The 27,661-nt window shown below is 39.0% G+C and overlaps 1 protein-coding gene across 6 annotated transcripts in view; it reads left to right on the top strand.

Annotated features, from left to right (window-relative positions):
• SRGAP2 (SLIT-ROBO Rho GTPase activating protein 2) overlaps positions 1-27,661 on the top strand; it is a 274,722-nt gene that overhangs the window by 115,500 nt on the left and 131,561 nt on the right. For all 6 annotated transcript variants that reach the window (XM_066261521.1, XM_066261520.1, XM_066261522.1 and 3 more), the window contains exon 4: positions 23,876-24,038. In XM_066261521.1, the coding sequence (XP_066117618.1) occupies positions 23,876-24,038 (163 nt within the window). The remainder of the gene's footprint in view (positions 1-23,875; positions 24,039-27,661) is intronic.

Below are 27,661 nucleotides of genomic sequence, written 5' to 3'. Positions count from 1 at the left end.
TACCTATGCTGTACTTTACACTCCTTGAATATTCTGTAACTACCAATTTGTACTTATTAATCTCTTCACCTTTCTCACCCATTCCCCCAACTCTCCAAGTGACTACTTTTAGGGGTGAATGTGACTTGTACTGCTTTGTTCATCTTCTCTTGGGAAACTCTTTACGCTGGTAGCCATTGCACTGCCACTCTTTGGTTTTGCTTCCTATTGTGCTTTACTCCTGCTCACCTTTTGTCTTCTCCCACATTGTGCTCGGTGCATATACCTTTATTAAAGCCCATGTAGTGCTGACTCCACTGTTCATTCTGAACCTGTGGTCTCATCATGCTCCTCCTCTTCCGCCTCCCCCATAGAAAGTGAGAGATGTTACAGACAGAACTACAGTGATTATCTGATTCTTCCTTATTCTCCTTTCTTAAGATAGGTAATATGGCTTCCTTCATCCCTTTGAATTGTGGGAGGACCCTGTTAATGTCTGAAATCCTATCTGCCTGGTTTGATTAAGAGCAGAGATAATATTATGTAAGGTTAGGAAGCCTTCCTTGGGAAGCTGTTTTACTTTTTCTTTGGCTCCTTGAAGAGCATAAATGCATTCGTATTTGTTGCTGAGCCTTTGATTGTCTCTTTTAAGTGGAATCTGTTAATATTGCCCAGCAGGACTCTAATTGATAATGTGCTGGCAGTTTTTTACGTAGACTTGCTGTAAATTACTTTTCAGTCACAGCTCACTTGGTTTTGATCTCCTACTTTTAATAGCTTGGTGCTTTCTTTTATTTTGAGGTTGAGGTGTTTTCTTTTTCTGTTGAGGTTTTAGAGAAATACGCCTACATTGCTATCCTGCTGTGTCCCTTATAGAGAATTTATGCTACTCTATAATCCTCTGCCAACATCCTTTCTTACAGCTTTTCCTTCTTAACAGCATATATTTGTTGAACATTTTAAAGGTAACTCTTAGAGGGAGAGAAATCCAAAGAAGTAGATATGGTGATTCTTTCACATATTAATTTATAATCTAGTCAGGGATAAAGTATACCAACACAGATTTTTGGTATAAGGCATATATGGTAAGTACTATGTATGTGCTATAGAAGAATGTGGTCAGGAAACTTTCAGAAAGGAAATGGGATTTGAACTAGACTGAAGAAAATAAATTGGATTTTGACAGGTGGAGAGGGAATGTTGTAGGGAGGGACACAGCAGGAAGAAAGTACAAAACACTTTTGAGGTATAATGAGTAGACTGGTTTTGCTGGATAACAAGTGTATCTGGAGGAACTGGACAGAGTAGATAGGATCATATTATGGAGGGCTTTGAGTCTTATCAAAGAGATTTGGCTGTATGCAATAGACACTGGAAACCACTAAAGATTTGAACAGCTAATGTCCAAGTAGAGGTATGATTTCTACTTAAGGAAGATTAAACTTAACCTTAGGATTGTGATTTGCTAAATGACAATAAACTTGAGACAGTGAAACCAGTTGCCACAGTAGTTTATAAGGATCTAAATTAGGGTGGGATGGTAAGAATGAAAAGAATAGAAATTGATCCTTCAGTCCATTTAGCAAATATGTACTGTGCTCCTACCATGTGCCAGACACATGCCACACAAGACAGATACCACCTCCTGCACTCCTGGAGCTTCCAGGCCAGAGACAGATGGGAAACACCTGGTGCAGGAAGAATCTACAGGACTTTCTGACTGATGGGATTCAGGTTTCAAATGAGCTTGGAAGCAGGAAAGAAAGAGGACTATGAAGTTTCTTTTGGACTCAGATGACTGGTAGAGTAATGGTGCCTTTAATAGAAATATCAAAGTTAGGAGAATGAATTGTTTTTGAGGGTTAGACTGTGAAAAATTTGATTTTTGATTGTTAAGTTTAAGATATTGGAAGGATATGGAAGCTGAAATTTTCAGTAATTGACAAATGAATGGCTGTTGGTAGAGATTTGGGCATGTTCATAGAGAGATGATGGTTGGGATGGTGGAAATGTTTGATTGCCAACAGTAAGGGTTTAGGAGAAAAAAAGGGAAACATTCCTTGTATTGTCTGTGGTACTCAGATTGCACAGAGAGTAAAAAGGGATTGAAAAGATATATTTATTTGTGCATTCATTTAGTATATATTTTGGGGACCTAATTATGTACTAGGCATTGAGCTAGGTGCTGGGGATAGCAACAAGGCAATATCCTATTTTCACTAACGTTACATTAGCAGTCTGTTAAGAAGATACACATAGAAAGTAAACCTGTGTATTTGGCTGGTTATGAGTTGTGTAACTATTGGGAGGGATGTGAGGGAGCAGGGCCTGGGTATCTCAAGAATCTGGTAGACGTTTAACTTGCAATACTTCTTTCAGTGGGAGGTTAGGTACACACTTAATTAGAGAGAAATTCTTGTCGAGTCCATGTTCTTGGCCTTGGGCCCAGTATTTGAATGTGTACAATCTGCAGTCATGTCACCTATTGCCGATGGATTTTTCCTCTGGAGTTGAGTTCAGAGTTGTTCATCAGTCTCACAGGATTGCATTGGGTTGAAAAGCAGAGTCAGATGGCCATGGAGAATGTTATAGCTGTGATTGCAAATCAGAAAAGGGTGGAGGACCAGAAAGTTCCTCTTTGAATATGGGGTGACTTGGAGAAGGGAAGTAGGAGGAAGCATGAAGCTGCCAGAAGGGAGAACCTTTTACTTCCTGGGACCATTGTGTCACTCATTCATTTTGGACATATTTGGGAGCTATTTTTTCCCTTAGGGGAGGTTTTGCCCAGATGTAGCATCTGGTGTTGAGCAAGATTGGCTTCCTTTTGCCATGGCTCAACCTGCAATTATTTAGAAACTAACAAAAGGTCCCTTAGTGACCTTTTACTTGCCCAGTCCATATAGAACCTTTCATGGTGGCTGAGTTCTTTTTAGAGGAATTGAGAGGTCTCATCACACTATGGATAAAGCAGGATAGAAGAGACACAAGACAATAGTTTAAGGGATCAGCAAGACAGAGTGGTGGTCAGTTTTTAGAACAGAAAGAATTCTTATGTAAGCTCTTCGGGAGACTTTATGACTTGGTAGAAAAAGCTGAGAGGTTTTTTTTTTGTTTTTTTGTTTTTTAAGCTGAGAGTTTTAATCCAGACAAATTTGGGTCTGAATCCTCTTTTTCCACTTATAGTTGTGACCTTGAGCAACCTTGTTCAACTTCCGTTTTCTTATCTATGAAACGTGAAGAATAATGCTTACCCTGAACAGTCCTTCTAAGGATTAGATATAATATATGTAAAGCACTAGCCTATAACTTACTAGACACTCAAAAAATGGTAGCTGATAAAATTATTACCATGAAAGAAGGAGAATAGTATGAACATTAAGATCCCAGGGTCTGGTACTGGACTTCCTGAGTTTGTAGTCCTAGATTTTCCACTTAACAAACTGTGATTTTTAGATGAACATTCTTAGTTGCCTCAGTTTCCACATCTTATATTTAAGATAATAAAAGTAGCTACTTCGTGGAGTTGTAATGCTCATTAAGTAAATGTCTGAAGCCCTTAGGACAATGCTTGGCGCATAGTGAATGTAAATACTATTCTTGTCCTCAGGAGTTGGGACTAAACGTAGCTATACTGGGTAAAACCTTGGTAGATTAGATTTACTGTTTATTCCCTGTTCATTCTTAAGCCTGGCCTAGGTAAATGTCCATCTCCATTTTCTTCAGCAACCCCTGTGGGCTCTCTTGAATGATAAACTATTCCTCCATCCAGATTTTTATGATATGGCTGCATAGGGCAGGAAATATTCAATTATGTGACGCTGTATAATTGTATATCCAGTTGCTATAAAGAGTCATTAAGCACTTGTATGTTTTGTCCTATAAGGTGTTGTGTTTACAAGGTGTCATGAACTACCTTGAACTAGGTATTTAACCTTGGCATGCTACTTTTAGATCCAGGCTTATAATCGTCAAGATGAGGAAATTTGTCCTACAATCACATGCTGATTTTCTTATCTTCACAGAATCAATATTCAGCACTAATTACCAAATCATTGGATTTCCATAAAGATATAATGTTGAGGCCCACAGGTTCCATTTGCAATATGGGTGAATAAAGAACACCAGTCCTGCTCAGCCTCCTGCAGTGGCCCCCATCCAGACAGCAGGCCAGTGCAGTACAAACCTGTCATGGGCATAATGGAATGTCATTTACAGGGTCATTTGTCTCATGAGGCCAAAAACAAGCTCCCAAACTTCTGCCTAAATGGCTTCATATCATCCTTTTATGGTGGGAAATGATGGAGGGCAAGTCAGGAGCAAAACATGCTTTTCTGAGCACTTAAGAGGATGTTGGAGACTGCTGAGGGCTTCCTGTGTCTTCTAGGCACTACCATTGGAATGTCAGCAGGACGAACCTTGGGGTTTCAGCTTGCTGGAGCACAACCACGATGATTATGTCCCTTAACAACAGTGCTGGGGCACAGGGGATTTTTAGTTTTTGTTTTCTTAGCTTTTGTAAGCCCAATAATAATTGTGTAGTAGATACAGGAAGCAATGTGAGGCTGGCTCACGGGATCTTTAATTCTCAGGAATTCACAGCCAATTAAATGAATTGACTTTGATCCAGTTCTCTTTTAAAGGCAAAAGCTATGTCATCTTTATTGAGAGCTGTGTTAAGTGGGAGGGTTTACAAGATAAGAAAAGACAGTATCTTTTATAAGGACTTTCATGATTGAAATGGGAAAAATCAGACAGGCCGGGAGAGAATAATAAGAACACATGTGCGTATGGGCACATGAATCTAAAAATAGGACCCCGTTTAAAGCAGGTTCCAATAGTCACCAGGAAGGGAGGGAGAGGTGGAGTACTTCAGAGGGACTCATACTTGGCTTAACCAAGGAAATGTAAAAGCTAGCACAGTTAATATTCTCAATTAGCTTTGGTCCCAAGGTAATTGAAGGTAAGACTTAATATCTAATTTTTGCACCACACTGAAATATCATGCTGTGAAGAGAAAGAGTCGTATACGAAGAGCTCAGTGTTAATGAAAGATTTAGGGAGAATCAGGAAAAAGTAGGGCTTGGATTTTTTTTCCCAGTTGAAAAAGGATCATCCTTTCTGCTACCTCCTGCCCTTACACAGCTCTACCGATATTGGGATCATTGCCTCTGGGGTTTTAAATTTAGGGAGAATCAGTGAGCACAGCTCAGATTCTTAACGTATCTCAGGTACAGTTGGTTCAAGAACCAGGATTAGAAAATGAACCAAACAAACTAAGATTATCTTTAACCATAGGATGCTGAGCTGTGTGTGCAGACTTCTGCTGAAGCAGTTGGGACAGGGCATGAAATTCAGACATCCCTCCCTGGCAGCCTCTGTGTTAAAGTAGAGGTTGTAGAACAAGTCTGGCAGCTCTTAGCCTGAACCCTTGTAAACAACAGATGTTCATAACTAACTGCTGGGGGTGGGGATGGGGTTGGGGGTTTCTGTTGATATTTAAAATTCTTTAAATTTACAGGCAGCATCTTGAGGATTTAGCAAAAGTAGGAAGTTGTACAGAATTGATTTTGCAGTGTATATAATAGGTGGAACTGATGCTTCAGACTGTTCTTTTGACAAAGTGTCGGGTATTGAGTAAACTCGGAGTAGACAACAAGTGAACCCAGAAGCAGACACAATTAAGAAAGATTTGGTTTCTTGGGTATATTGACTGTCTGCTGTCCTCCCCGTATCACATTTTTTACATGGACCGATTTGTCAGCCACCTCTCTGCTTCTCTTTTCTCTGGTCATGGGTGGAAATGTGTGTCCTTCCCTCCCACAGAGTCCTACCTACACATGTGTGTGACACGCAGCAGGTTTACTGCCCAATTTCTTCCATGGGCACCTCATGAAGCCATTCATGTTTTTATAATACATGGATTCAATGGTATTGTTAGGGGCTGTGTCTTGTTTGTTAACCTTATTCTTGTACATATCTCATTGTTGGTTATGACAGGTCTCTGTTACATCATCAACTGGAGGTGGGTGAAGATAATGTAGTGTAGAAAGAATTAAGTGCTGCCTTTTTTTTATCCCCACCCTGCTCCCAGCCCCCAAACATACATACAAGCTGAGTTTCCAGCCACATGACCTCTTTAGTAGGCTTTCTTGGTACCAACTTAAAGAACGACTTTGGAAAGGTTCTCACCTTTAATCAAATGTAAAAAGCAATTTATTAGGTCTAGGTCTGTTTTCAAGCTACTCTACCAGAAAGAATTGGCTTGAAAATCTTCGATAAGATCACTAGTTATTTTGGGGGCTAACAACATCCTTTTGCTATTATTCCTTCTGAAAAACAAGACCACTCCTGGCTCTTCTGTGTATTAGCACAGAAAGTTTGGGTGAACACCAATCCTGGTATGTGAGGTTCTCTTGTTCTTTTAGCTAATATTTAGCACTCATCCTATACCAAAAGTCTGTATCCTTAGTGTAGAATTAAATTTCATTTAATTCCTAAATTAAATATATACAGAAAAATAGCCACTATTCCAGCACATGGAGGCTACCATTTAATGTGAAATATTTTAAGGTTGTATATGTTTGTATGTATGTGCATGTGTGTATTCTGACAAGATACAGGGTTCAAGGTTGAAGAACCAGAATTGTTGAGTGACTCTTTAAGCGCCCTATGTCATATATGATTCAGTAATAAACACTTGGCTCCATCTTCATCAACAATGACCAACATGTCTGGCAGGTGCTAAGTTCACAGAGAGGTATGAGACACAGCCTCTGCCTTCAGGAGGTTCACTGTGTCATGTGGAAGATAGAAGTGCTAGATGAAAAAAGGTTATAGAGTAGCAAAAAAAATTTTTTTTGCCAAAAGAAAGAGAAGAAAAATGATTTCTTTTTACACTACTCACAAAAATTAAGGGATATTTTATAGCTTCATATTCATTTTAAAATATCCCCTAATTTTTGTGAGCAGTGAATTTTTCTCCAGAATGGACTTTTTAAAAAATTGAGATCATTTTAGACAGAAAAGTTACAAAAATATTATAGAATTTCTGTATACCATTTACAGTTAACATATTACTACATTTACTTTATAATTCTATCTCTCCATACACAACTCATGCATGTACATACTTTGTTTTTGTAAGATACTTGAAATAAGTTGCAGACATAAAACTCCTTTACCCAGACATACAATAGTAAATGTGAATTTATTTAAAATAAGGTGGTTGTTTTCTGATATAATGACAGTATAGTTATCAAAATCAGGGTATAAATATTGATACAGTAATTGTAAGGTATTTTCCTGTGGAGGAAGAAACAAGGACATAACTACCAAGTATGGAATAACAAAAGCTGTATTTAGCACGCATCCAGGGAGAGGTTCACTGGTCCACAAGACAGGGGCCAGGGAAGTCGCACAGTTTCTCCCACAGGGGGGTGGGGTGGGGTGGGGAGTGGTGGTGGTAGTAATTTATGGGGTCGGTAAGGTGGTGGCGGGTTGATATGACGTGGCAGAATTTCATTGGCTGCCAGATTTTTCAAAATGCTCCTGTGCTGGGTTTTTTTTGGCGGTCCTGGGTGTGGGCTGTTTTGGCCAAAGTCCCCAGACCTGGTTCCTCATGTGACCTTCCCCCATTGCCAGCCAACCTCACAGTAATACATAATCCACAGACATTCAGATTTACCATTTGTTCAAAAATTTCCTTTTTTAGCAAAAGAAAGTCCAAGATTATGCATTTCATTCAGTTGCCTCTTTAGTTTCCTTAATGTGGAATGGTTCCAAATCTTTCTTTGTATTTCATGACATTGACATTTTGGGGGTAACATTCAGCCCCGTTGTATTGTAGAATGCCCCTTAATTTTATTATTTCTGATAATGTCTGATTTTTTTAAAATTTCAATTATTTTATTTATACTCCAAATAGAATTTATTATTTTCAACATCCTGGCTTTAAAGAAGTTAAGTTATCCTTAATATTTTAATATGCCCTTCTTGGTTTACCTCATTTCAAATCAGATGATTATTAATTACCATGTTTGTTTTTTTTCTTAGAAACCAGTAATGAATGAATTATTTTAAAATTACTTTCAGCTTACTCAGATGTTGTTTGCTGAACTTCTCTGTAAATCAATTTAAAAAATAAAAGAGAACTTCCAAAGAAAAACAGTCAAGGGAACTTCTTAATTTATAACTGACTGTGAACAATCAATTGAGATAACTCACTACCTTCGGACCAGCCTGGAACTTCTTAATTTATCATGTGATTGTAGTAAGTAGAATTTGTTAATCAGGTTTAGAAGATCATCATATCATGGTATATTTTTAAAATTAAATTTGCTGGAGTTACATTGTTTAATAATATGTATATTTCAGGTGTGATATTTCTTTATGATTAGATTCAGGTTATGTGCTGAATTCAGGTGGACACAACACCATAGAAGTGATGTCATACTCTTCTCAGTGCATTCCATCAGGAGAACCTTGCTGATGTTTTGTCCCATTACTAGTGATGTTAACTTTTTTTTTGAGAGAGTGAGACAGACAGACAGACAGGGACAGACAGGAAGAGGGAGAGATGAGAATCATTAACTTATAGTTGTGGCACTTTAGTTATTCATTGATTGCTTTCTCATATGTGCCTTGACCAGGGGGCTCCAGCTGAGCCAGTGACCCCTTGCTCAAGCCAGCGACTTCAGGCTTCAAGCCAGCGACCATATGGTCATGTTTATGATCCCATGCTCAAGCTGGTGACCTCACACTCAAGTTGGTGACCCTTCACTCAAGCTGGTGAGCCCGCGCTCAAGCTGGTTACCTTGGTGATGACCTTAGGGTTTTGAACCTGGGTCCTCAGCGTCCCAGGCCGACTCTCTATCCACTGCATCACCACCTGGTCAGGTGTGATGTTAACTTTTATCCTTAGGTTCAAGTGGTATCTGCATTAGTTTATGCTTTGCAATTAATGCCTGTGTTTGGAGAGATACTTTGAGGCCATGTAAACATTGTTGTTTTTGCAATGTTACACTTACTAGTTTTAGCATTAATTGAAAATTTTTACTTGAATCAATTATGATGATAACCAAATGATAGTTTTTCCAGTTTACATCATTCCTTCTACATTTATCATCTGAGATTCTATTGTAAAAAGATTTCCCATGTTTGTTTATATTCCTATGGACTCATGGATTCTGATTGTATGTAGCAGGTTTTAATTCTTTACCAACTTTATTTATTTTAATACTTATATTATCCCAGATTTGGGTAGTGGAGTTCCTTCAAGCTGGTTCCTGTGTCCTTTCTTTGAGTACTTCCTTACTTTCTAGCACAACAACATGTTCTAGGTTCATCTTGTACTTTCCTTGCTTCAGCTCTGAAGCCATTTCCTCAAAAAGCTCTAGTTCCCTTTAATGGGGAATGATAATTTAGAAATTGTGGACACTAAGTGTGCTCTTTGTTATCAGAGTAGCATTGTTTATAGTGTTGCTCAGAAGATAAAGGTAGTAAATAGGTGTATATATTTGCACACACTTATGCTTGCATGCTTCTATATCCATTTCTCTGTGTTTGTTATTTATTTATCTAATTGATTTTAGAGAGAGAGGAAGAGAGGATGGAGAGAAAGACAGACAGAAACACTGATTTGTTTCTGTATGTGCCCTGACCCAGAATTGAACCAGCCATCTTTGCATACTGGGACAGTGCTTAAACAACTGCACCATCTGGCCAGGGCTCTCTGTATAGTTGGTCCTCAGGTTATGACAGTCTTGACAATATGATGTGTTGAGTTTATGATGCTCACTCGGATAAAAACTTTAAAAAATTGAAGGAATTCTTTTATACTTTTTTTTTTTTTGGTTACTACAGTACAGTGTAAAGTATATTTATTTCCTTTTTCTATGGCTTAGTTGTGTTTTTGTTCTAAATTATGATATTACAACTGTGTTAGTTAATAGGCTAGGGTATGTTTCAACTTACACCAAAATTCAGGTTATGTCACTGTCGTAGGAACAGAACTGTGTCGTAACCCAAGGACCCCCGGTATATCTTTATTTCTATTCAGTATTTAAGCCTATGGGTTCACGTTGTTATCTTCAGTTTCAATTCAGCATCACATGTTTTATTCTGTTTTCTTCCCTTTCCATATTTGTAACTATTAGCTGAACAGTGAGAAGCTGGCACTCATTGTTCATAATATATTTATTTAACTGTTCAGTCCTACATGTACACAGAGTAGTTCAGAATTTCTAACCACACAACTGAAAAAGACGACTAATAACTAGACTTCAGTACTAGTTTAGAATTCTTTTTGTTTTCAGCCATGAGGACTAAAATACAGTGTTCAAAAGTTAGTTGCTAGGTCCTTCTCCTTCGCCCCCCCTCCCCCGATCTTCTATGTGGTTTTAGTATTTGTTTGAAATACAATTTGGCTTATTATTTGTATTTAATTTTCTCCCTTTAGAATGAGGTCTTGATTGGCATTTCTCACTGACAAAGTTTTTCTCTTTTTTAAAAAGTTATTAAATTTATTGGAGTGACATTTGTTAATAAAATTAAGCAGGTTTCAAGTGTACAGTTCTGTAATAACATCATCTGCATATTGTGTTGTGTGTCCACCAACCAAAGTCAAGTCTCCTTATGTCACCGTTTATCTCCCCTTTACCCTCTTCTACCTCCTCCACCGTTTCCCTCTGGTAATCACATACTGTTGTCTGTGTCTAAAGTTGGTTTTTCTTTCTGTAATTGATTCACCTTTTTCACCCAGCTACCCAACCCCCCTCCCCTTTGAGAGCTGTGAGGGAAATCTTACCTTTTGCGGCAGCATGGATGGACCTAGAGATTGTTAATGCTAAGTGAAATAAATCAGTCATAGAAAAACAAATACCATATGATTTCACTCATATGCAGAATCTAATGAACAAAACAAATAAACAAACTAGGAACAGATTCATGGATCCAAATCTTTTCTCTTGGCTAAGGACTGAGTATTCCCAAGAGAAGTGAGAGTTCTACTTCTCCATAGATCGTCAGGGCATTATGGAGAGTCAGTGGTGGGGCCATAGGCCAGACAAAATATGTAAGCCAAAGAATTTCCCTTCTTGGGCCTGCCATGACTCTGGGAAAGCCAACATATGGACTAAGACCTTTGCCACTTTCTCCTAAGGTGACTCTTTCCACATTCTTTATCATTCTCCATGATTGCACTAAGGGAACCAAGAATCTAGCTTTCATTTCAGTTCTTGGCTATGACTCTGAACGAAGGTGGTTATCAGCAGCTCCTGTAATATGGTTGATGTAGGACCTTTGTATAGGCTTGATTCGGCCCCTCAGAGGTGAAACCTCCTGGCACTGCTTATTGAAACCTAAACTTGCAGAATTTTTGGCTCTGTTGCTGTGCTACCCGTTCTCATGCCCCTGCTCTTTCTCCTGTTTGCCTTTCTTCATTGAGATGCTTTGGCCTCCCTATGTCTCTGTGTCTGGGGATGGTTTCCAGATTCCCTTCCCTTTTCCCCATTTAACCTTCTTCCTCCATTTCCCACACACTCATTTTATTTCTTTTCTTCCTCAAGACACATATAACATGGTCAGTGCTGCTGATTCCAGCTGTTCTGATGCTTGCCTATGACTTAAGTTCAAAAACAGATGGACCCAAGCATCCTCAGTGCTATGCCAATTTCCACCACATGGAAACAAATGACTGAAAAGCATCAGGAAATTTTAGAATAGTTTTAAGGTTTAATTCTCTGTTTTCTCAATGGTCCTCCCTGCCCCACGCTTCCATCTCCCCCTCCTCCCTCCCTCATTTTATACCTGGCCCCTTTTCCATCTCTTCTTTGTATGCCTCAATTGACAAAGGCTGGTTTCCAAAACCTTTGCCCCTGTTTTCATCCTCTCTATGTTCAGATAGGTTTAACCATTTGGATGAGATTATTGACAATCAAGCTGGGTTGCTCTTTTTCTAATTGTTTGTATCCTTTTTGAATCTTTTATAAAGGGCTAAGGAATTTCTGTCCTTTGGTCTTATAGAGAAGGTAAGGCTGGAGTATCAGTGTCTATAAATGTGGGTACACTTACAAGTCAAAAAGGTACTTACTTGGGAATAAAATATGTGTTTCTCTGTTGACTTTATCAGTAGAGGTGCAGAAAGGTGCCAGTCCCACAGCCTACCCTTGCATGCTATAGGCGGGAGCATGCTCCTTGGAAAGCAGTAACGTTGTGCCTACATCATTGCTCTCAAAATTCTCATATTTGGAATTTGCTAACATCTTTCTCTCAGTGTTCTATAGCACTCTGTTTAACTTCAACATTTCTAGTCACCCTGAAATAAAAGATGGAGAGAATCCACATAGTGGGGCCACTTGTCTTTCAGGTACATAGTACAGACACTGGCAGTCATTTATAGAGAGCATCAGGAGAAAGTTTTTGGCTTAATCCAATAATTATCAGGTGCCCGTTATGACCTTAGTAGTAGACACTGTAGGAACTGTCTTCAAAACAAGACCTTGAGGGATGGGCTTCTTGAAGTTCTGTCACCCTTGACTCATATGCAAATTATGGTGTATATGTACATAACATCTTTTTCCCTCTTGCCTTTCCCCACTTTTCTCCTCCCTCCCTTCCTCTATCTATCCTGCCTCATTCTATCTCTTCTTTGGAGGAGAATTCTTGGAAGAAAATCCTCAGATTCTCAAAAGGGTCTGGAGTATGTAATCATTCTCCAAAATATAAAAATATTTTATATTACAAGCAGGAATACACACATAGAGATTTATGTATATTTTAAAATAAATGAGAATAATATTTTTGCAAAAGAATACCTGTATATCTTTCCTCTATGTGATGTGCTGATTAATTTCTACCCTTTTCTATATTATTCTGTTCTCCTTTTTTGTTTCATCTTGAGAAATGCTAGGTATGACTTGCTAAATTGCTCTTCTTAACCCAATTGGGTTGTGTCCCACAGTTTAAAAAACATGGCTTTAAGAGCATTGGTTCTTAAAATTCTGGTATGCATAAAATTACCTGGGATGCATATTTAAAATGTGATTCCTGAGCATTACTCCACCTCTAGAGAAGCAGAATTTTAAACAAGTGCTACAGGTGGTTTTGACACAGGGTGATTTGGGGTCTTGAAGACTGATGTATAGAGAAACTACTCTCTTGCAGACTTATGAACCTGGCTGTGCAAGGCTCCAAATCACTCACTTGCTCGGAGATAGTAGATACTAGTGGGTACCGTATGAATCTAGACTGAGAATCTTCCCATTCCAGAATGACCCCAATTACCTATGCTCACCCCTGCATCTTAGCATCCCTTGGTAGTCTTTTTTCTGATATTTGATTTGTTCTGGCCCTTGTGAAGGCAGAGAAGGAGTTACTGAATAGAGGGTAAAGGAACTGAAGGGTCATTTTACAAAGTGACTGGGGTGTGGCCCAGCCCTCCAATAGGTAACAGAGCCAGTCCCAAATTAGAATGGGGTGGGATCAAAACTGCTTTTCTCATTCAGTTGCCTTTCATGTGTAACCAAATGCAGTGTATCAACATGCTTTCCAGTTAGGCACCAGCAGTTTTGTTCCCTCTGGGTTCATGGACCCTTGGTATTCCTGTTATGTGTTGTCTTAGAATAGCTCTGGCCTTGGAGGCTTGGTCAGCTGAGTATTGTCCATTAACTCTTTCAGCACCAGGGCTTTATAGATGCTAAGGGCTTTTTTGTTGAAATTGAGCAACGACAACAATAAAGTAAGAAAATGATTGCTGCTCAGGAGACCTGGTTCTTGCCTAGCTCCCCTACTATCTGTATAATTTCAGGCTCCCTGAGCCTCAGTTTCCTTACTTAGAAAATGACCAAGCTTGGTCTAGACTCTAAACCATCTTAAAAGTCCCTGGTGGCTCTAAAATTCCATGATTCTATTTTTTGCTCCCTCTGGTTTTCGTTTGCACTTTAAAAGTCTTCTCTTTACAGCCTTTCCTAGGTTGGGCGATGGAGATTCACTGAGTTTGGGAATTTCCAGAGAACCAGATAAGTTAATACCTACACTTAATGCACTGATGAAGTATGAAATTTATAAAGCAAGTTCATTGCAAACTTGAGTAATAAGGCCTGGAAATTTGGGGACATGTTTGTCTTTTCAGTCATGACTTGGGCCACTTTTCTTGTGTGTGGGTATAAATACATTGTGTGGACTGTCAAATAATAATAACAATAATAAATGATGACTATTGATTTAGAAATGTAGACCACTTTACTGTTTATGAAGTCTTTTTTTTATGGACATTGCCTTTTTTGATTTGATCTTCATAATAGCCATGTGAGTTAGGCATGATAGGTCTGTTGTTTTCATTTATATTTTTAAGCACATGAAGAAGTGTTGAGGTTCAAAGTGCATCTGTGACTTATCCAAGGTTACCCAGCTAGTAAGTAGAAAAACTAAGACTGGAATCTTAAATTGTAATTGTGGGTCAGGGTGCTTTCCCCAGAAGAACACTTCGCTGGGGTAGGATATCATCGTTCATCCAGAATCCTTATAGACCTGTAGATCTCAGTAACCTACTAACCTGGAAATTTACCAGGGCATCTCTTACTCCAACTCTTTAATATTTTGCAGGCAAAGCATCAACATGGTTAATAATATGCTCTAATTTAGAGCACATAAACCAATGGGTGTACAGATTCAGTCACTCAACAACCACCCAGATACATGTTGCAACAGTTGATTAGGCAAAATTGATGGAGGCTAAAGATGTTAACTATTCATTAAATAAATTGTCTTACTGTGCTCAACATTTAAAGGATTTCTGTGGCTGTGGCATCTGTCATTACTCAATGCTGATTAAGTACCCACCCATTCTTGGTGATAGATGTGCATTGAATATTCCAGAATATACCCTGTCCTCAAAAGACTACTTTCCAGTAAGGCAAGATAAATATCAAAATGACACATGAGAAATGGTAATGGTGCATACAGCTGGTCTGCTCTATAGACTTCATTCCATTTGGCTCTGTAGTTTCACAGAATCAAGTTATATTACTTTCTTCTTCCTTATTGTTATCATGAACCATGTAAAGGAACTCATTGTCCCATTAACAGGTATCCAGGAGGGGGAGGTCTGAATCTTAGGGATACCCTTTCTTCCAAAGTGACTTGTTGATACTTGGCATACTTAAGTACCATTTTCCAGGCAGGAGGAGTTGCTGGCTATAGATCAGACTACTCAGCTGTGCCTGGTGCCAGGAAGATGCCTGCTTCCAAAGTAGTGGTTACTGCTTTGAAAATAAGTGTGTGGATTTCTGAGAGATGTCATTTCAGTTTGGCACAGACAGGTATTTATTTCTGTAGCAAGAACTACCAGGGGTGAGCCAGACTATCTATTTCAGTCATGTCCCAAGATTTCATTCATTAAAAAAAAAATCTCACACATCTGCATGTATTATTTTTCCTCTGTATATTTGTCATATGCTGTAATTATGTATGTGGTTTCTGATGACATCTTGATTAACTAGAGAAGAAGAAACTGAAGATATAATTTTAGAGTTGTTTATAGAATATTCTATGAAATATGTGAATCCAGCTGTTAATGTGGATGGTTACAAATCTTTTAAAATTGAGAAACATGTATAACTTTTTTTTCTCTTGATCATCAATCATACCTTTGTTATATCTTTTGCTCTTGCTATGAGGTTTTATTTTAATTAAGTGAATTAGTCAACTGAGACCTTTTGATATGATCACAGCCTGTTTTGGGGGACTGTCAGGGGGAAAATAACTAAATTTCTAGACTTTTAGTTTTATGGATCATATTGGAGTTGAGTGCGTAGTATTTGTTCTCTATCATTTAGATTGTACCCAGAATATACAAAGTGGGGGTTTCTAGCCTCTTTGTTTATACTCCCTTATAGTTCTGATAACTCTAGTGACAAGACATTGTTTTGTTGTCAATGAAGGGAAGGTCCCAGGTCTGCAGAAGTCATAGAGAAGGCTGGTAGATAGGCAGATCTTTTAAGTCAACCATATCAAGGTTTCACAATGGCTCATTCAAGCCGGTGTACATACACACAGGCAGCAAGACTAGGATAAAGCCCTGGCTAGTTGGCTCAGCGGTAGAGTGTCAACCTGGCATGTGGATGTCCTGGGTTTGATTCCTGGTCAGAATACATAGGAGAAGCAACTATCAGTTTCTCCACCCCTTCCCCCTTCTCTCTCTTTCTCTCTCTTCTCCTCTTGTAGCCATTGGTTTGAGCGCATTGGCCCCAGGTCCTGAAGATGGTTCTGTTGAACCTCTGCATTAGGCGCTAAAAATAGCTTGGTTGTGAGCATGGCCCCAGATGGGCAGAGCATTGGCCCCAGATGGGGTTGCTGGGTGGATCTCATTCGGGGCGCATGTGGGAATCTGTCTCTCTATCTCCCCTCCTCTCACTTAAAAAAGAAGGAAAAAAAAAAGGAAAAAAAAAAAAAAAAGACCAGGATAAGATGTGAGTTTGTGGCAGATGGACAGTCTAGGAGCAGTAAAATCATATCTTGGATCCAGGAGATCTGCAAACATGAGAGAAGGAGTCAGAAAAAAGAATGTTGTTCCCTTTATCCCTAGTGCCCAGAATAGTGCCAGGTTTATAATGAATGGTCAATATTTGTTGAATGAAAGACAAATAAGAAGACTATAGTGATAAGGGTCTCAGAGAAGGAGCCTGGACAAAGATATCAGAAGTCTAAGCAAGAAATCTGGATGGCAGAGATTCAAACTTGGGTAGACCCCCATCCTACTCTACCATGTTTCACCTCATGGGATCCTCAACTGTCTTGAATGATTAAAAGAGCCTCCAACCTTCTCTCCCCGCCACGAATATAGGGTGGGGGTGGTTGAAGGGAAGACAAAATCTCTCACCTGACATAAATTGATGGAGACATTTCTGGTTAGGGTCTACAGTGGCTCAAATTTGGTAGCCACTCTTGTTCCCTAACTGGAGGAACCTCGTTCCTACAATCATTCAGGAAATGTCAGACACCGTGCTGACAATATTAAAATGTCAAACACAGTGCTGCCCCAGTTCTTAACTTGAAAGCAAATTCCTAAACTCCCAGCTCTTGGACATGCCATTATCCCCAGGGTGTGGTTGGACTCCTTGGAACTAACCTAGAGCCACAAGAATTCCATTTCCATACAGCTCTTCCCCAAAATCTGATTATAGGGACAACTTAGACTATTTTGAGTAAGGTGGGTACGCCACTGCTTAAATCCTTTCTAATCATCTGTCCAATTTGTGGTATTAGCTTATTCTTTAAAACTTGAAAGCTCATTTCTCCATACATAGAATATACATTTTTGCCTTTGGGCTTTTTCTCTTTCAATCTCAAAACTCTCCTTACACTCTGATCTCATTGCTGGCAAAGCAGGAGCCTGAGCTGTGATAAGCCCAGAGAGGTATGCTTGCCTCCTCTCTGCCCACCCGCCTGCCTGTCTTTGAAAGATGCCTTTAGGCTGCCAGTGTACTACTGGGTCACACAATCAAACCGCCACCATTACAGGAAGTATCTTTTTCAAGTCAGTTTCCACCTTGGTGATCCCTCTCCTCCTTCCCCCTCCCACGTTTCTTTTAACACCTTCCTTAGCAAATCCAATCCATCCTCTGGCTTATCTGGGTCAGCAAGAGTCTGATTTTATGCATGGCACTGTCAAACCATAAATCCACCGCGGCTTTGCCGCTCTATCCAGCCCATCTGCTCCTGTCAGCATCAGCAAAATGCATCGTAGAGAAAATAAGCCAGAAAGGCTAATAATAATCATCTGAATAAAAAGTAATCTCTTTGACTGCCTCAGTTCATGTCATTTTAATCAAGGTGCCAGGAAGGAATTTAAGTTTAAAAATCCAGCCTCCCCCTTGTCACTAAATGATCTCTTTTATTATATATGTATCTTTTCTTATCCTCCTTATGGTTGGATGCTCAATAACATGTATATTGGATGATGTCTTTGGCTCGTTTTGGGTTTTATCTATCATCACATATATGGCTATTTTTAGATGATACATATTTGTCATCTCTATATACATAATTAGCTGTTTTGATAGGAATTCTGAGAAAGAGGGCTCAGCAGAAATTGCTGAGGCACCTTGGGTTCTGGCTGTCTGGTTCCCTCTGGCTGCTTTTGCTGTCTCCCTCAGCACACACTTCCCTGTGTGGTGTGTAGGACTGAGCGTTCCACCTTGCTCCTCAGGGGAAGGACATGGAAGATAAAATTCTGCTTTCCCATTGGTATCTCCCTCACGTCTTCCCAAAGACTACAGCTGCTTGCTTAATTGCCTGTTGCTGCTCTCTTATCCCAACTATTATTTGCCAAGGGCTGTTCGTTTTCAGCAAGCTGCACTCTTGGCCTTGGCCCAGGACCGGGTGAGGAGCATGTTGGAAGTTGATGAAAGCTGAGTCCTAGTATGTTTGGAAATAAAAATAATAATATTTCTTCACATTTGTATAGTGCTTTACTGTTGATGTAATTCTTTGCATCTAGCATCTAATTTGAGCTACACAATAAGACCCATGACGTGAGCAAGTCAGAGACTATTGGCTCAAAAGGAAACATTCTTCACTAGAGCAATGCAGAAGCACAAGCCACCTAGTGATACCGAGGTGGTGTCACACATTCCATCTGCAGCGCTGTGAACATAGCAATTATTAATTAAATGGCACCTGAGGCTGGCAGAGCTTCCAGGATTTTACAGATGTACACCATAGGGCATGTGCCCATTTTACGGATGAGACAACTGAAACTGAAAAGAGCAAATGTGCAGAAAAAGGAGTAATGCAGGCCAAGTTGGAGCTTTATGGGGGGTCTTCTCCCTGGATATTTGTGAGAAATCCCTTTGAGCATTTGTTGCCAAGTTTGTTGAACATCCATTAGTAGTCTAAGTGGAAGAGAAAAACTGGGCTAATGTATTTGAACCTAACGATTGAGCTGGGCAGGTTTACTTCTTTCAGTGCATGTGTAATAGTAACTTCTATGGGTGCATAGCTGGCTTGTGACTTTCTGGGCCTCCTTTGTTTGGACTTCAGAGTCATTCCCTCTCAAGTACAGTATGATTTTTTTTGATCTTCCTCCTGAAAAAATTTTTAAGTAAGAAAAACACTTCTGGATATTTTGTCTGCTTTTTAGGGATTAGTGTTTGAGGAGGTTTGCAGCTGTTCAGCACATTCCTAAGGGATGTAGACCTTTTTCTTTAAATGCCCAAGTATTACACAACCTAAGACTCTGGGGGCAGGGAAAGTAAAGAAACTGTACAAACGAATGATAGATGGAAAAGATATAAAGGCAAATTTCAATCTCCTAACCAAATGAAGTTCCCCTGGCTCCAGCAGCCCAAATAAAATAAGGCAGCAAAACTGCTAAGGCAGGAAACCACTCCAGCAGAACCTTAATATGCTCCCCATGAAATCACGTCTCGTTGACTCGCTTATTTTCCAGCCTGAAGTGTGTTTCATCTTTGTTCGTGTTGGCTGGGAAAATTGTCTCTACAGTGTATTTGTGTTCCCCTCTTGCCACATGCCTTTCACCTCTCCTGCTCTACCACCTTTCCAAAATAAATAGATGAATTAATTAAAACACCTCAGTTGAAAGAAAGAATATGTCTGAAAAACCATACAAATTCAAAGAACCAAATATATTATATAAATAACTACAGATTTAGGCAAAGAGAGTGAGAACTTCTAGACACAGAGAAGGGTCTAATACAATTTTTTAAAGTCACAGATTTCTTTTAAAAAATAAAAATCTTGCATAGAACTCCCATATATGGAACAGATTTACTAGTATAAAGCTACTTTTTTTAAAAAAATTTTATTTAGGAAATTAACTTTAACAGGGTGACATTGATCCATAAGAGTACATAGGTTTCAGGTAAACATTTCTATAGCATTTGAACGTTGATTATGTTGTGTACCCATCACCCAAAGTCAAATCATTTTCCACCACCATGCATTTTTCCCTTTTTACACCCTTCCCCCAATAAATCTACTTTTAAAGCGCAAATTTTTAGAGTACTTATTACAGAGTCAATTAGTGAGCACAATGAGACTGTGTTTATGAACCCAGAATACTAGGGCTTACATTGATACTGGGATTATGAATCAGTTGCAGTTTTATGTCACTTTCAGCATCTAAGTTATTTCTGGTTTTCATTTGGGTTGCTCAGAATCACGAAACTACTGATTTACACAGATAGTTGTAATCTTGAGTTACTTTTTGAGTTGATTGAGATGCTTGAAAAAGGATATTTTTGCTTTAAAGTTGACTCACTAACATTTACCTAGCAGCAATTCTCATTCCCCTTCATAAATATTAATTGGATAGGGCTGAAAATGTGTAAGAAACATAATAATTAATAATGAGATAGGATGATACTGAATGTGTAGTGTATATTCTCACTACCCAACTATGGTCTACCATGAATATAGTACAGTATAGGCCCCTGAGCTTCCTGTGGCCTGTAATTAAACTTGACAACCGTGTGTCAAGTCATGTGCTCATCTGAACAGTTTTACCTAAGGAGGCACACAGGCTGGAATTAAAAGCTAAATTTATGCAGAGTAACATTCATTCTAACCAATAGCACATTTTCAGAAGTTCAGATACAATGCATTGCATACAGTGAAGTTCACCTGGCAGCTGAGACATCGTGATGATGCCTACTGCAGGGAACCTGGGCCCTGGGTCCCACTCACATTTAAATGGGGGGTTGCTCATTTGGATGGGTGTGTTACAGTTGTTTGGAATTGAAATGCGATTCTCTTTAATTTCAGACTTTCTCACAACACATTAAAAACTCCTGCTGTCTGAAACCAATAATGGCTGATCTACTACATGATGTAAGGATAGAAACACATACATGCGAGAAAGTACTTATAGCACTTTTGAAATACTTAATAAATTTTAATTTATTAGTATTAAGTGGAAAGATATTTTATTTTTAAAAGATTTCCACTTTCGCCTGACCAGGCAGTGGCGTAGTGGATAGAACATCGGACTGGGATGCCTAGGACCCAGGTTCGAGACCCCGAGGTCGCCAGCTTGAGCGCGGCTCATCTGGTTTGAGCAAAAGCTCACCAGCTTGAACCCAAGGTTGCTGTCAGACAGAAAGAAAGGGAAAGATGAGAAGCATCAATCATTAGTTTTTTGTTGCGACACCTTAGTTGTTCATTGATTGCTTTCTCATATGTGCCTTGACCGTGGGCCTTCAGAAGACCGAGTGATCCCTTGCTTCCACTGGGATCTGTGGTGTACATGTGAGACCCTTTGTTCATACCTCTAACTACCTCTAATATTCTGTTGTATTATAGGTCTTTGTTTCCCACATTGCACTGTGACTTAGCACTTTTATAACTACTAGAGCCCCTAAATAACTGTGCTTTGTTCGTTTAAGGTACAAATTTTATGTGTTTGTGAAATTGAATGTTTTTGTGGGTGTAAACTGCTACAGGAAAAGAACCAGTAGAGACCACCACTTCATGCTCGCTCATAAGAAGCAGACTGAAACCAGTTGTAAAGTTAAGGTCTTATAAGATCTGCCCTTTTACAAAGCAAATATAAGTGCCTGATATATTTCATGCTTCCTGAAGACATGAATATCTTGCCACCCAGAGAAAATATAAATTAGATTATTTAGGGTTTTGTAACTGAAAATGATTAGAAGTCAATTTGAAGGTTTTCTTGCAGTGGAAATATTAAATGTCACTGAATGTTTGTGTTCAAATGTCTCTCCATTTTGAATTTAAGATTATTTTCTGTTAGACTTTTTTAGATGCTAAACATTTTGAAAGAAGTATAGTAATTACATGTGTCTCTCTTTCTCAACCAGTATGTAATTTTTTATTTCCATAGAAATCTTTTCATTTTCCTAGGAAGGTAAATGAATGTAATGTTACGGCAGTAGTCAGGGATTTAGTAGGTGTATGTGATGTAAATCTGGGGCAGAGGGTGGGCGGGCAACAGTATAGGAGAGTTTCAATTAGGACTCTAATACTCATTGGTTTGAAGCAACTTCTTGGTGTTGTTTAAACAGATACTTGATTTAATATATAGTCCAGTGTATGCTGAAGCCAGTAAGTGTGGTGTGATTATTTGTTAATAGTTACCGTGTAACAGAGTTGAAAAGGCCCTTCTAAGTTGACTTCTATGCTCTACAAATCATAGGTGCCTGGCAGCCTCCAGCCCTGAATGGAGGCAGTGCTAACTCAAGCACCAAACCACTCTTCAAGCCACTTTCTTTGTATTGAGAGTCTGGAGGGAAGGAACAGGGGTAGGGAGAATGAACAGGTTGCAATTTGTGTGTGTGTGTGTGTGTGTGTGTGTGTGTGTGTGGTGATTAAGAGCATTCTCTTTGCAGTTACAAGGCTTGGTTTTGAATTACAGCATTGCTACTTTTTACCTTGTGACCTTGACCAAGATCTTTAACTTTTCTCAGTCCAACTTTCCCTTCATCAGGTTGTTGTACAGTTCTAGTTAAACAATATGAGTTATAGGGCCCGACCATGTGTCAAATACATAGTAAGCCCTTAATAAATAGTATCACAAATAACCCCTACTTTCTGTTTCTCTCCTTAAAGAAATCCAACTTGCATATGCAGAACTTTTCAGTGTTTAAATCAGTCTGTGAACTGAGTAGAGAATAATTCTTTCAAATTATAATATTTTCTTTCTTTCTTTCTTTCTTTCTTTCTTTCTTTCTTTCTTTCTTTCTTTCTTTCTTTCTTTTTTTTTTTTTTTACAGGGACAGAGAGAGTCAGAGAGAGGGATAGATAGGGGCCGACAGACAGGAACGGATAAAGATAAGAAGCATCAATCATTATTTTTTCATTGTGACACCTTAGTTGTTCATTGATTGCTTTCTCATATGTGCCTTGACCGTGGGGCTACAGTAGACCGAGTAACCCCTCGCTCAAGCCAGCAAACTTGGGTCCAAGCTAGTGAGCTTTGCTCAAACCAGATGAGCCCACACTCAAGCTGGCGACCTCAGGGTCTCAAACCTGGGTCCTCCGCATCCCAGTCTGTCGCCCTATCCACTGCGCCACCACCTGGTCAGGCAGATTACAATATTTTCATTAGAAGTAAGCATCTAGGTTTGGCACTTAACTGAGCTTCCACTCTGTCTGTAGAAGTTTTAGGAATACAAATGTTTAGGGTATAGTTTTGCTGTAGGTTGTATGAGACGTGACCTAATGGGTCAGTTAATGAAAGCAAAACTTCCTTAAATGTGTTCTATAGAACTGAAGAGTTTTTAGTGACTTTTTTGTGACAACTGCCTCCAATATTATATTCATGGAATTCTACAATAGGTAAATGTATGGGGATTTAGTCTGTAGTACTCTAGTGACTTTGTCTCTGGACAAAATTTCCAACATTTGTCTTTAACCCTAGGTACAAACCAAATGACTTAGTGGCTAAGGGAACAGTCCTGGCATGAGAGAGTGTAAACCTTATTCTAGTCAGACAATATAACTTTCTGACTTTGTCTTACTCTCTTCATGACTCCTTCTTTCTGGCTTTCGGCAAGTTTTTTACTCAGGAAGATGGAGGTAATGGTAGTTACTTTTTTACAATGAAATGATGGAGCATAGATGAGATAGTGCACATGACACTTTCACCAAGTTCCTAGAATTTAGATGTTCAGCAGATAATCTTGCTTTTCTTCTTTCTTCTTTTTTTTTTCTTTCTTTCCTCTCCTCTCCTTGTTCTTATTTTTTCTCCCTTTTCTCCATTGGCTTTTTAGAAAAAGAAAACTAGAGGTGCAGAGCTCAGGAAAAATATCTGTATTTCTGGTTTGGCTTATATCACTGTGATTTTATGATGTGGGCTATAGTCATATGTTGGCCCTGACTGCTTACTAACATTTTTTTTTCCCTTGCTGTTTCTCTGCAGGAAGGATCAGAATGTTCTCTCTCCAGTCAACTGCTGGAATCTCCTCTTAAACCAGGTGAAGCGGGAGAGCAGGGACCACACCACCCTGAGTGACATCTACCTGAATAATATCATTCCTCGATTTGTTCAAGTCAGCGAGGATTCAGGAAGACTCTTTAAAAAGGTATATAGCTATTTCTAGTCATTGATATACTTGGGCGGAACAGTGACACAATTTTGTAAATAAGAGAGAGAATATCTTATTGGCCTGTTTACGGGGCTTGTCATTGGTTATTGGTACTCATGGAGAAAAAATATTAAATTGACTTTTTTTTTTTCTTTCTGAGCTGAATTAATTGTAGGTCTGGAAAGGTAACCATTTGCAAGGTACAACCCCAGGATTGGCAGCATAATTTATAATCTGCATGTATTAATAATAACTATGTTTAGTCAATTTCCGTAAGTAATTTGTGAAGTTGTTAAGACTCAGGGACTGTCTGTGTCACTTCATGTTTTTGTCTTTTAGTTCATTTAGCAAATTTATATATATTTATGTTTTTGGTTTAGTTCTCTTTCCAAGTTCTTATCTTGGGCAAGTTAACTCATGAATTTGTTTACTCTTATCATGACATATCATTGTTTTGGGTCCCTGAATGCTTTTTGAAGCTCTGTTGTTTGTCACAATTCCTTGGGTGTAAGTTGAAAAGTTTGACCAAGGAAAAACTAAAAAATAATTGTGACAATCTTAAGAAATTTATGCCAAATTCACCTTGTTGTCAGCAGTAGAACTAGCCCTCAGAAATCCAGGAACCTCTTTTCTAAGCTCTCTCCACCTGAACTCTCAATGGAATCATTTATTCATGAATTTGGATAACAAATGATGGCAAAGGCCACAACTATTGTATATGATATACCATGTCTAACTTTGAAGTTCTGAGATCCACAGAAGACATTTCAGAAGGCATGTAATCTTCCCACAAGTCATAGGTAAATGAGGCTATACAAGGCTATTCTTTTGTTTCATATATAGGGAATTCATTAGTTTCCAGGTGATAAAATTTAGTATTAAAATTTGAGGCTGGGAGAGAAGACTTTAGTAAACAGAACTTTGGTCAATAATAGTCATAGCTCTTGGTCAGTTTTCTAATTCTTAACATTAGGAAGTTTTCCAGATCTCAGTAGGTCTGGAATTAGAACCTATTTTTTTCTGTTTATAATAGCATAAAAAATATAAATGAAAAAAAAAATAGAATCTTCTAACTACATAACTGCATCAGTGAAGGGGCTTTCCCTGTGTCTCAGAGACAGAATATTAAGGGTACAATCATCTGGTAATGAGAAGAGAAAGATAAGTCCTCCCAGATCTCACTGGCTATTTTTTGTTGCCAGACTGTGCTGTGGTTGGGGCCATGCTTCATTTGGGATGAAGGGTACTTTTCATCATCTCCTCATGGTTTTTAGCATCTGCTGTAGCTTGCTTGTCATTAATTTGAATTATTCTGCAACACTTGGTGACATGTGAATGTGACTGACTATAGTTAGTACTGTCTTGAATACTAGAAATAAGGAGCATATTTCAGGTGCTCTTTTCATACACACAGAAAGGTAGCTATGTAAGAAGTTGTTAATTAGCTTGACTATAGAAATCATTTTATTCTATGTGTGTCTGTGTGTATATAATTATCACATTATAAACCTTACCTATATATAATTTTTATTATAAAAGTGTAAAACTTATTTAGATGGAACCTTGATAGTATCAGATACCACTTAAACTCTTATTTATGACCTCAGCAGCCACTTAAACTATCTTGAGAAGGAAAGGAGTTGACTGATAGTTTTCTCTACTATTTTCTGTATTCATCTGAGAAAAAACTTTTGTTAGACATATCCAACTATCTAGATGTCTCCAATCTCTCAGCTCCCTTTTCTCCCAGCTTTAGAAGTTTAGGGGAAAGAGTTTCTAATAGCCCCTCTAGATCTCAGAAATGTTCATATTAAAGGCAGCCAGTTAGCAAAGCCATGAGTTTCCCTAGTTCCTCAGGTGCTCTTCACATTTCACCAAAGGCTTAACTGCAGGGCATGTATCCAAGACATGGGGCATTTGCCCTGCAGAAGGAAAATCTGCCTGTGACTGGTGTTCCTAGCCATGATCTCAAGTTTGACCTTCTTAAGCCATGCATTTCTATCCTGGGGGTAGAAGAAAGAATTTCTTTTTTTTTTATTTTTTTTATTTTTTTATTTTTCCGAAGCTGGAAACGGGGAGAGACAGTCAGACAGACTCCCACATGCGCCCGACCGGGATCCACCCAGCACGCCCACCAGGGGTAACGCTCTGCCACTCCGGGGCGTCGCTCTGTCGCGACCAGAGCCACTCTAGCGCCTGGGGCAGAGGCCAAGGAGCCATCCCCAGCGCCCGGGCCATCTTTGTTCCAGTGGAGCTTTGCTGCGGGAGGGGAAGAGAGAGACAGAGAGGAAGGAGAGGGGGAGGGGTGGAGAAGCAGATGGGCGCTTCTCCTGTGTGCCCTGGCCGGGAATCGAACCCGGGACAGCTGCACGCCAGGCCTACACTCTACCACTGAGCCAACCGGCCAGGGACCATTGAAGAAAAGTACACATAACATAGACTTACAGCTTAATGCATTTTTAGAAACTGAACTCAGATCAAGAAACAACATTTCAGTATCCCAGAAGTTGACCCCCCAACATGCCATTCTTTTTTCTAGTCATTAAGGAGTTTGGAGATGAGTCCCAAACTCCAAGGATAACAATTGTCCTAATTTTGAATAGCAGAGATTAGTTTTGATTGGTTTCATACTTATTAAATAGGATCATACAGAGTATACTCTTCTGTTTATGGTTCCCGTCATTCAACATTGTGTTTGTGAGATTTAGTTATATAATTGTATGTAGTTGCAGAGCATAGGGTATTCTCTTGATCTCTATAAATTTTTATCAATTAAATTATAGTTGATTAGAGATATGCACAGGATTGTTGAATAGTCAACGTTTACTGTCCAACAAGGTGAATAATCTCTTTTCTCTCTCCGTTGGAGTCCAATGTAGGCAGAAAACTCTAAAATAGAAGCTGGTTTAGCAAATCATAAGAGTAGATTAATTCTGTTTTGGCTGGGTGTGAGCCTCTGCTTTCTAGTAATGGGCAAAGAAGCATCCTTTCTCCATGCCTTGATTTTTTTCAATCTCTTTTGTTTAGAGTATGTTGCACATGAAGAGTTAGAATTCAGCTGGTTAAGATGTAGTAATAAGATAAGATAACTAAAGAATGTACCTGGCTACCTGTCAGCTATGTGAAGCTTCCATGGCTTGGCTTGTGCCCTCAGAGCAGAGACCTTTACCAAGTGACCTTTTTCTCTTGGGCTCGGCCCTGCTAGTAACTGACACCTTGGATGAATACTTCCCCCTTCTGTGCCTCACTTCCTAAAGTTTTTTTTTTATATATAAATGAGTTTAACTATGTGATCTCCTTGCTACTTTTGAAATATAATATACTGTACTTCTGTGATGACAAGGGTATTCTGCACTGGGGGCTTTCTTACAGTTGTTGGTGACCTTTGTTAAATTGTGACAGGTAAATTGCAGTCCCTGAGATAAGGGCAAACAAAGTGGATGTGGTTATGGAGAGGGAGCTAGCTTAAGCAATTGAAGATCAAATTTCTTGAGGAATGAAGCATTCAGATTCTGTTATCTATGACCAGCAATCAAAAGATGACAAAGTGTAATCCAAATGTATGAAATAAATACACCTTTTATTTTACCTTTAAATTCGGTTCCAACAGCAAAAGAAAA

Source organism: Saccopteryx bilineata, chromosome 2 (assembly GCF_036850765.1).
Source record: "Saccopteryx bilineata isolate mSacBil1 chromosome 2, mSacBil1_pri_phased_curated, whole genome shotgun sequence".
Lineage (NCBI taxonomy): Eukaryota > Metazoa > Chordata > Mammalia > Chiroptera > Emballonuridae > Saccopteryx > Saccopteryx bilineata.
Note: the sequence above shows the minus strand (reverse complement) of the source record. Positions and strands in the feature narration are given on the sequence as shown.